Source organism: Octopus bimaculoides, chromosome 7, assembly GCF_046866305.1.
Source record: "Octopus bimaculoides isolate indiv1 chromosome 7, ASM4686630v1, whole genome shotgun sequence".
Classification (NCBI taxonomy): domain Eukaryota; kingdom Metazoa; phylum Mollusca; class Cephalopoda; order Octopoda; family Octopodidae; genus Octopus; species Octopus bimaculoides.
In genome coordinates, this window is record NC_142934.1 from 19,200,059 (window position 1) to 19,211,136 (window position 11,078).

General features: G+C 38.0%; 1 protein-coding gene across 4 annotated transcripts in view; it reads right to left on the minus strand.

Moving 5' to 3' along the window:
* LOC106881367 (la-related protein 1) overlaps window positions 1-3,373 on the minus strand; it is a 65,894-nt gene extending 62,521 nt beyond the window's left edge. For 2 of the 4 annotated variants that reach the window (XM_089354907.1, XM_014931725.3), the window contains exon 1: window positions 359-2,091. In XM_089354907.1, the coding sequence (XP_089211033.1) occupies window positions 359-806 (448 nt within the window). In that variant the 5' untranslated portion in view covers window positions 807-2,091. Of the gene's footprint in view, window positions 1-358 lie in introns of all 4 variants that reach the window. The other 2 variants (XM_014931727.3, XM_014931726.3) reach the window with 2 other exon arrangements.
* Window positions 3,374-11,078: the final 7,705 nt, after the last annotated feature.

Genomic DNA, 11,078 nt, shown 5'->3' on the forward strand with positions numbered 1-11,078 from the left:
ATATATATATCGGTGAATGTGTGTACATACACACACACAATCTCGTAATTCCACGAATCGAGAGCTATTAATAGACAAAATATGAATACAAAACTAATGTAATTAAGTGGATCAAAGCAACTTTAATTATAAATTGTTAATAAATGTAATTTAAATACGTATAAAACAAAGTACACTATCGCAAGTGCGTGGGTACATGGAGATATACGAGGTGCAAGATACAAGTGAAACATATGGACACATGTGGTCGACATGACCACATCTAGTTAAATCTATACCCTCCTCTTCATGCAAGGATGATACCCCATACCAAACCAGATTTTTTAAAAAAAAACCACGATTATTGATTTACACTTACCGATCGGTGTAGGATTAGCTTGTTTGCTGTTTCCAGTTTTACCCTTATTCCATGGATTGTGCTTTGGCAGGGGAGCTTCGACATATGTTTTGTTGTCGAATTTCTTCACTTCGACACGTGTTTGCGTGTTTGAACCCTTACTGGAATCTGACTTGGAGTTCCTCTTCCCATCGTCAGCTGTCGAGGTATTATTATTATTATTATGGCTACTATTAGTAGTAGCAGAGTGTCCGTTGGGGCCGGAAGAGGCTACTGCGGTCGGAGAGGACATAGCTGTGGCATGGGTATTGGAACTAGTCGTGGGACTGGCGTTGGTTTCGCTCTTTGACTTTCTCTGGTTCTCGGCGACTGTTTTATTTCGATGAGTGCTGCTACAGTCCGGAGAGGAGACGAGGTGTGTTGTTGACGATGAGGTGCCCGTCGACTGTGATGAGACCTTTGTCGCCATATTGAACGGTTTCTCGAGAAAAGACTGATCAAAGCAAGATATGTCTTTTGTGTCTCCTCGAACGTGCTCCAGGTTAACTAGAAGTCCTTGTCAGACTGCTGGTAGTTAAAGCACATAGAAAATACCATACATAGATGATGGTGCAAGTTTTATTTTTGCTCTTAGATCTAGTAATGACGACAATTATAATGATTATTATTATTATTATTATATAAACAATATAAAAAGCGCTTTTTAACTTCAGCAAGAATTGTAAAAAGGAAACAAAGTTTAATAAAAAGAAATTAATACGATCTCAAATGTATCTTATTTAGGTTCATTCACACCAAAAATTTCAAAAACATTTGAATAATCGTAAGAGAGGAATAATAAATCTTGCTTAAGCAGCAACAAAAATTTGTGATTCAAAGCTTGTATTTCTTTTTTCTTTTCTCTTTCTTTGCAAAATTAAGAAGAGATTAAAACGAAAAATAATCAGAATATTAATAACAATAATAATAGTAATCCTGGTTTTGAGGAATTTCCAATTAATAAACGGAATTAGCTGCTTCTGGAGGGGGTTATATATGCAGAGCTTTCTTTTTTTGGCTTAATTTTATAATAGCATTCCGTGTTTTATCCTTCACCAATATATTTTTTTTTAAATTGTCCTTTTTTTTGTACTATATAGATGTACTTTATGTAATGTATATAATATACACACACACAAACGAGCACTAATGCTTTATATGTATATATAGTTTTCTATAGCTAAATATATGCCCTGTATGTATGTATGTATGTATATGAGTGTGTGTAATTAAGTATATATATATATATATATATATATACACACAAATGTCTCTTATAGTAGAGTTTTTTTCATCAAAATATTTAAAAGGGATCCTTTCTTTTTTTCCTTGCTTGTTATCGTTTTTATCTCCTGAAATAACTGAGGCAGACAGACAGAAAAAAAAAATGTCTTTTTTTTTTTTTTCTCTTCTTCAAATTTTTTCCCCCAAAGATGTGTCTTGTGGGTAGACACACAAATTGCTGCGGGTAAAGTCCGTTGTTGTTGTAATCAGTCAGTTAAGTAAAAGTAAAATCCCAGTAGCGAAAAAAAAAAAAAATTTTTCAGTTTTCAAGCTTGCACAGCTCTCACACCCGCTCAGCCCACAAACAGCTTAAATGCTGCCGTCTCTCCTACAAGTGGACTCCCTGCAAAAGCACATGTCGCCATTACACGAGAGAAGGAGAATCGCGCATGCGTACCGAACAACAGTGGCGGGGGTGTTTGACTGTCTGTGTGGACGGAAGCGGTGGTGGGAGGGGGACGGCGACGGTGGACGGGAACGGTGTCACGTGACTGACCAGTACAGTAGCCATTGGTGCAGGAGAAAGAGAGAGAGAAACAGATAAAAGGTGAATAGAAAGAGAGAGAAACAGATGAAAGGTGAATAGAAAGACAGAGAGAGAGAGAGAAAGAAACAGATGAACGGTGAATAGAAAGACAGAGAGAGAAACAGATGAAAGGGGAATAGAAAGAGAGAGAAACAGATGAAAGGGGAATAGAAAGAGAGAGAGAGAAACAGATGAAAGGTGAATAGAAAGAGGTTTAAAGATGCATAGAAAGGCAGAGAGCGAGGGAAAAGAAGAGGAAATTTAAGGAATTAGAAAAAGAAACTCGAAGATATTAGGTAAATCGATGAAAAAAAAATGTAGTAGGGAGAGGTGTAAACGCAGAAAACGTCTATAGTGTGATAGAGAGGGACGTAAACATAGATTGTGAACAACTGAGAGAGGAATTGCTAGAAAGAAGCAAAGTAACCAGAGAGAAAAGGATTTCGTAAAAACACTAGTAATGAAAGGGAACGAAACAAAGTGAGAGAGAGAGAGCGACAAAGCGAGCGAGAAGGAGGAGGAGGAGGAAATTAATGAAAGAATCGTTAGTGAGGAAGAAATGCAAAGAAGGGAAAAGACAGACACTGAAGAGGAGTACATTTCGAGGAACGACGGACAGACGCCAAATGTGACAGGATTGGAAATAGGACAAATATATATTTAATAGATAGATAGATAGAGAGAGAGAAACAGGACGGTAGAGAAGGTCTCTGTGGATCCTAAAACAAAAGAAAAGCAGTTGTACCAGAATACGAAGATAAGAAAATTAAATGAGAAGTCAGATGAAGCAATAGAAAAAAAAAACAAAACAAAACAATAAGGAATTAGAGGGGGACATGTTTGTGTGTGTGTGTGTGAAATAGCGAGCTATATACATAGCTAGTTAGAAGAGAAAAAGGAAGACTTAGTGTGAAAGAATTAGTTGTTTTGTGGCTGTTGTTAATTTCTTAAGCACTGTTTGACTACCATAAGTTAATAGTAGAGGAATAAGAAGTGTGAAAATTTACCGTGTAGCACGTATATGGTTTGTTTCTTTTACTTATAATTGCATCATTTGCTTGGATGTGTAGGGAGAGGTCGGACAGTTTCTAGTTTGGGCGAAAGCTAATAGCTGCTTATCAATTAACAATTTAATATAATGGTATACATATATAGAAGCGTAATTGCAGGCATCTCGTTAGATCTCCGCACAATACACTTAATTAAATATGCATCAGTTCACCTATCAGCGGGGAATGCTATCTACGGTGTACTGGTGTCCTATCCAGGGTGCGTAGAGGGGATCAGCTCGTATCCACTTACAAAATACAGAGCTAGGTAACAGCTTTATGAGTTCATGGAGATATTTATCATTTCATTTGATTTTAGTCTCAAAATTTATCTTGTACGAGGAAGAGAAACTGGCATGTGTTTTATTGACCTCAGTGAAAGGACATGAAATGCAAATTTGACTCTTTCCAGTTGAACTTGAATTCTGAAATGTGCAAAAGATGAACAGGAGATCGTGTACTCGCTTTTATCTTTTATAAGACTCAATTTGACTCTTTTTGATGAACTGCTAAGTTATGGTGACAAACAAACCAAAACCAGTCGTCAAGCAGTGGGGCAACAGACACAAAGATGCATACATATATACGTATATGTGACAGATTTCTTTCCATTATCGTCTACCAAATCTCACAAAGCTTTGGTTGGTCTGAGGCTATAGTGGAAGGCATTTGTCCAAGGTGCCATGTTGTGGGATTAAATCTCAAACAATGTAGTTGGGAAACAAACTGCTTACAACACACTCATAGGATTCTCATCTTTTTACAATTCTAGATCACTGAAAAGATTGCTCGATATGTCCCAGCCATTCTTCACCAGTCCTTTTAAGTGCCAGCATGAATTTGGAAGCTGGCAATAGATTTTACTTTACATATGTTGTTGTTGACACTCCATCGCTTACGACGTCGAGGGTTCTAGTTGATCCGATCAATGGAACAGCCTGCTCGTGAAATTAACGTGCAAGTGGCTGAGCACTCCACAGACACGTGTACCCTTAACGTAGTTCTCGGTGATATTCAGCGTGACCCTTTGAATTACAGGTACAACAGAAACAGGAAGAAAGAATAAGAGAAAGTTGTGGTGAAAGAGTACAGCAGGGTTCACCACCATCCCCTGCCGGAGCCTCGTGGAGCTTTAGGTGTTTTCGCTCAATAAACACTCACAACGCCCAGTCTGGGAATCGAAATCGCGATCCTATGACCGCGAGTCCGCTGCCCTAACCACTGGGCCATTGCGCCTCCACACTTTACATATAAATTTTACAGGAAAGAAACTCATAAGGATTTTGTGTTGTCTATTTATAGAAAGTAATACTAGAAATCCAATCTCATTTCCCATCCCTTGTAAACTTTGGTTCCCATAGCTCTTTCTCTATCAAGAACTAGATTAATGTTTCTAACTGCTTTGGAGCCTAAAACACTACCCTGTTCTTCATAGATTTCAGGCCAATGGTTTTTGAAACATTTCTTACCTATGAATCCCTTTGATTCCTATTATACTCAGATGGACCCCCATAGCCATTCAGTGTTTAAAAAGTCCTACTTTATTTCTAATATTAAATATCATTAGGAATTATATAAAAAAATATTGTTAGAATATTACTTCCTGTTTCTGTTGTGCCTGTAATTCAAAGGGTCAGCCTTGTCACATTCTGTGTCACACTGAATCTCCCCAAGAACTATGTTAAGGGTACACGTGTCTGTGGAGTGCTCAGCCACTTGCACGTTAATTTCACGAGCAGGCTGTTCCGTTGATCGGATCAACTGGAACCCTCAACGTCGTAAACGACAGAGTGCCAACACACACACATAACAGAGAGTGAAGGCATGTGGCTTAGCGGTTAGGGTATTCAGCTCACAGTCGTAAAGTTGTGAGTTCAATTCCTGGTAGTGTGTTGTATCTTTGAGGAAGTCACTTTATTTCTTGTTGCTCTAGTCCACTCAGCTGGCAAAATTGAGTAGTACCTGTATTTCAAAGGGTGAGCCTTGTCACATTCTGTGTCACTCTGAATCTCCTCGAGAACTACATTAAGGGTACATGTGTCTGTGGAGTGCTCAGCCACTTACATGTTAATTTCACGAGCAGACTGTTCTGTTGATGGGATCAATTGGAACCCTCATCATCATAACCGATGGAGTGTCAGTTAGTTAGTACATATGACAATAATCTGAATGCTAAAGAGTTAATGGTTTTTGGTAAAGAAGAACAAGCTCTGCCTTGATGTTTGCAGTCCATTGGAAACTAGTGATGTCGATGTGGTTGAGGTTTAGCTTTAAGAGCTGCAAAATATTGGTAAGAATGGAATTTTACTAGGTTGGAACAAGGAAAAAGGATCAGACAAAATTGTGGGAAGAAAATTTTAGGAGGTAAGACTATCAGTCTAATATAACTCTGTGAGCACTCTAATTTTTTCACAGTGAACATACCAGCCACCATGAAAGAGCACCCTTGAAAGAACTATATGGGTTGGCTGATTAACAACCATCTGGTTCCGTGGTACCTTTAGGAAAGCTCAATCTGTTGCAAGCATTTGAACCAGACACCCTCTGGTTCTTTCCCTTCCACTTTTTTCTGCAGGCATTAAATCACATTTGTTCAGACTTGGCACCAGTTTAGTAGGGTCTGTAAATATCATGAAAATTACTTCTGCTCTGATTCACTTATAGCCAATTTTTTTTTTCCTGATTGATAGGATTGAGGTGATTGATATTCAACTTGAACTTCTGCAAATCAATTCTTGTGGATAAAAGATAGACAGGAAGGGCATTCCAAAGGAGTGGAAGAAGGGGAAGGATAAGAAAAAGTGGGAAGTGAGGGGCTTGCAATGGGCAATACAGAACATATGACAAAGAAATGTTGGGTGATCTTGAGTGAAGATGGAATGCAACTGTTTAGCTCTGAGGAGTGAAGGTCATTATAATGTGGTAGAAGAAGTAGAATGAAGCGACGAGATGTCTGTGGGCAATGGACTGTGGAGTATATTGGTGTGTGAGTCTCTTACCAATTATCAGAATGGCATTCTTTTGGTTGTGGTGAAAGATGTTTTCACATGTAACAGCAGCGTTGTCCCAGATATGGGAGATATATTTCATTGATATATTGATTGAACAATGCTACATTGATTTTATCTTATTTCTGTAGTGATTTTGATTGATTAAGCACTAATTACATTTTCAATAATAGTTGAGTTGGCTAAGTCAGTAGGGTACTCAGCAACAAGAGATCAGCGGTTCATTTAACTTTAAAATAACCTCAGCTCACCTAGCGGTCTATGTATTTACTAATTCATTATTCATACTGTTTAGTACTCTTGCAATTATACTTTGGCTGTCAATTCATTTACCATTATGTAAATGAATTGTGCCTAAGCACATGTTTATATTTTAATAAGTAAAATGGTTTACTGGTATTTTATCATATTTGGAGACAGATGTGAGCAAGCCTATTAAGCTGTAAAGGCAATAAAACCAGTTGGTTTTAACCCCATCTCAAGCTGCCAAAAAAGGCCCTCATTGTCCTTTTTTATGGTAGAACTAATTTTTTTTTTTCTATAGTTTCAGCTGAAAGCTGCGGCCATGCTGATGCACAGCCGTTTTGCTACACTTTTATTACTGAGAGCCTCCTCCAATATGTGGCACTTGGTGAAGAATGGAGTTTGATTTAGCTACCCTCATTTGCACCTCTTGCCGTGAGGTAGGTTCATCTGGGACTCTCGACAGGAAGAGGTCCAGCTTTGATTTAAAAACCTCTACATCTACTTGAGTATTACTAGTAAGTACTAGTTACACACTGAGGTCAATGTAATCAACTGGTCCCCTCCCCCAAAATTTCAGACCTTGTGCCTATAGTAGAAAGAATTACTACTACTACTACTACTGCTACTACAATAACAACAATAATAATAATTGTGTCTTTATTACTCACAAAGACCCATATATACAATATAAAATGTGTCACATAAAAGAAGTTACAAAACATGTAGAGTATTAAAAAGCTGTGGGCCCCTGAAACCCAAACTGTTGCAGTAACTGGTACATATAAATAGAAGTTTTCCTAGCCATTTGGTTTGGGGTTCAGTCCCACTGCATGGCACTTAGGGCAAGTGTCTTCTACTAAATGCTAGGGTTGATCAAAGTAAGAGGATTTGGTAGATGGAAACTGAAAAAAACCTGTCATATGTATAAATATATGCATATATGTGTGTTGTGTGTCTCCTCTTACAAGTGATGTCCTTTATTTCTGATCTGCAAAACCATGTCTGGCCATTGAGAAATAGTACCTTGCTTGGAAACAGATGAGGGTTGGCAACAGGAAGGGCGTCTAGCAACAGAAAATCAACACAAGGAATTTTGTCAGACCCATGCAAGTGTTGAAAAGTAGATGCTAAAACAACAGGGATAATGTTGTTGATGATGATGATGATGATGAATACAATGACGGCAACTCTAAACTCTTGCTTTTTTTTTGTTTGTTTGTTTGTTTTTCTAGCATGAAGTGAATCCAGTTATTGCTTTTGGTCCCAATTTGGAGTCATTTCACCATGCTTGACCTTCTAATGTAGGTTTGAGAAAATCTTAAACATCCCAATTTTGCTCTTCTCCTTTTCTCTCAATCCTGATGTGTCTGTTGCCTTCCCTATAACACTTGTGTATAGGCGTAGGAGTGGGTGTGTGGTAAGTAGCTTGCTTGCGAACCACATGGTTCTGGGTTCAGTCCCACTGTGTGGCACTTTGGGCAAGTGTGTCTTCTACTATAGCACTGGGCCGACCAATGCCTTGTGAGTGGATTTGGTAGACGGAAACTGAAAGAAGCCTGTCGTATATATGTATATATATATATATATATATATATATGTGTGTGTGTGTGTTTCTGTGTTTGTCCCCTCAACATCGCTTCACAACCGATGCTGGTGTGTTTACGTCCCTGTAACTTAGCAGTTCGGCAAAAGAGACCAATAGAATAAGTACTAGGTTTACAAAGAATAAGTCTTGGGGTCGATGTGCTTGACTAAAGGCGATGCTCCAGCATGGCCACAGTCAAATGACTGAAACAAGTAAAAGAGTACATCCTAACTTTATGAAAGGAATAAAAATAAAAATAAAAATTTTCAAGGGATAAACTGATGCAGTTTACTGTTAATTCTTGTAACAGTCTCAGAGAGTTGAAATGAGTATGTGAATGCCAGAAGCACTAGACCAGATGTTACAAAACATCTATTTTAGCTCAGTTGTCTGTTTGTCATTGCTATCTCTACAACATTGTACAGTATCTAACTACCATAGTGTTAGCTACAAAACTTTGCTATTGTTGTCCCTACAACAGTTACTGACATTACTCCTTTTACATTCAGAGTTGAAGTCCCACTGAGGTCAAATTTTACCTTCCATCTTTCTAGGATTCATTGAATAATTCAGCAGTAAATCCTGCGTTTTGTGTTAATCAGATATACACTCACTCAAGATTTGTGACATTGTGCCAATGACATAAATCAATATTATGATGATTACTATAACTATAACTAATACTTACTGTTTCTAGTTCACTCCAACCACTATCACAACAACCAATGCAACCCCTACCATCTTTATCATCACCATCATCATCACCATCGGCATCACCACCACCACTATCGCCACAGAAGCAAAAGCAATAGTGCACAGATCTGAAAAAGACAAAGGTGCATCTGGTGGCATGAGAAAAAACTCACATGAACTAACTAAAAATAAAAAAATAAATAGTAATAATAATAATATTATTACTATAATAATAATAATAATTATTATTATTATTATTATTATTATTGTTATTATTAAGGTAGTGAGCTGGCAGAATCGTTAGCACGCCGGGCAAAATGCTTAGTTGTAGTGCATCTGTCTTCACGTTCTGAGTTCAAATGCTGCCAGGGTCGACTTTGCCTTTCATCCTTTTGGGGGTCGATAAACTAAGTACTAGTTACACACTGAGGTCAATGTAATTGACTAGTCTCCTCCCACAAAACTTCAGACCTTGTGCCGGTAGTAGAAAGAATTACTACTACTATAATAACAACAATAATAATAATTGTGTCTTTATTATTCACAAAGACCCATATATACAATATAAAATGTGTCACATAAAAGAAGTTACAAAACATGTAGGGATATGAATGTGTGTGCACACAGGTGTCTGCACACACACACATGCATAACGAGTACAATTTTTTTTTTCTACTCTTTCATGCTATGCATCAGAAAATTTGTGATGTCAGCAACACCAAACATCTGCAGGCATTCAATGATCCAAGGATGAAGCATCATATCATATGCCTTCTTAAAGTCAATCCATGCCATAGACATGATTCTATGATGTTTTTTACAATGCTTCAAAACTATTTTATTGATGACCAGGTGATCCTTGGTACCCTGAGAACTCTTCCTACATCCTTTTTGTTCTCTTGGTAGTATTTCTTCCTGTGCCACGGAAGTGTATGTCTTTGCCACACATATTTCAGTGAGTATCTTCCAGATTATGTTGAAGTAGTCAGATATAGTGCGTCCATCTTCAAATGGACTAAGGAGGAAATATCAACGCTGGATAGAAGGACAAGAAAGTTGGTGATGCTGCATGGGGTGCTACACCCAAAAGCAAATGTAAACAGATTGTATGCGAAAAGAAAGAATGGTGGCAGAGGACTAATTAGTATAGACCATTGTCTAAGGAGTGAAAGGAGAACACTTGCTGAGTATTTGATAAATAGTGGTGAAGACCTGCTGCAATATGCTGTGATGATATGGGTGTAAATACAGATTAAATGATGAGCAAGGAAGAGTTTAACCAAAGAGCTGAGGAGAAGGGAAAAGAAGACCTTCTTGAAACAAGAATGCATGGACAGTTTGAAAGGAATATACAGGATGTTAAGGATAATACAGCATCATGGGCATGGCTTGAGTGAAGTGATTTGAAGCCTACCACTGAAAGCCTGATTACTGTTGCACAAGACCAGGCTCTTGCTACTAATTCAGTGAAGTATAACATCTATAAAATCTTTGATACCTAGAAATGCAGACTCTGTGGAAAGAGTATGGAAAATGTGACTCACTTGGTAAGTGGATGTGAGAGCCTTGCACAAAAAGAATACAAGCACTGTCATGATAAAGTGTGTGTGTCTTCATTGGCTCTTATGCCATAAATATCAATATGAAGTAGCAGAGAACTGGTATGAGCATGTACTAAGTAAAGTTATGCAGGAGGATGGAAAAGTAATGATACTCTGGGACTATGATTTTCAGACGGATCGTGTAATCGAACACCATCGACCGGATATTGCCATGTAGAATAAGAGAGACAAATACTGTCAGATCATTGATGTAGCCATGCCAAATGACATGAATGTTGTGAATAAAGAAGTTGAAAAAACCACCAAGTACTCCGAATTGAAAGTGGAAATGGCAAGACTGAATGGAATGTGAGAGGGTAATGTAAAAGTGATACCAGTGGTGATTGGAGCATTGGGCTCAATCCCATTGAAACTTCAAAACTTCTTAAGGCAACTGAAAATCCCATGCAAGATTGATGTCTTGCAAAAAGCAGCCTTACTGGGCTCAGCACACATCTTAAGGAAAGTATTATTTGTCTGAGGTCCTTGTTGTGACTTGACAGATGACTAAAGACTCCAGTGCATATTTACCTACACTGTGTTATGAAGGAATAATAATAATAATAACAACAACATTAATACTATTAATAATGATTTCTTTTATTTGGCATGGGTTGGATGGTTTGACTGAGAACTGGCAAGCCAGGAGGCTGCGCCAGCCTCCAATTTGATTTAGCAAGGTTTCTACAGCTGAAAGCCCGTCCTAATGC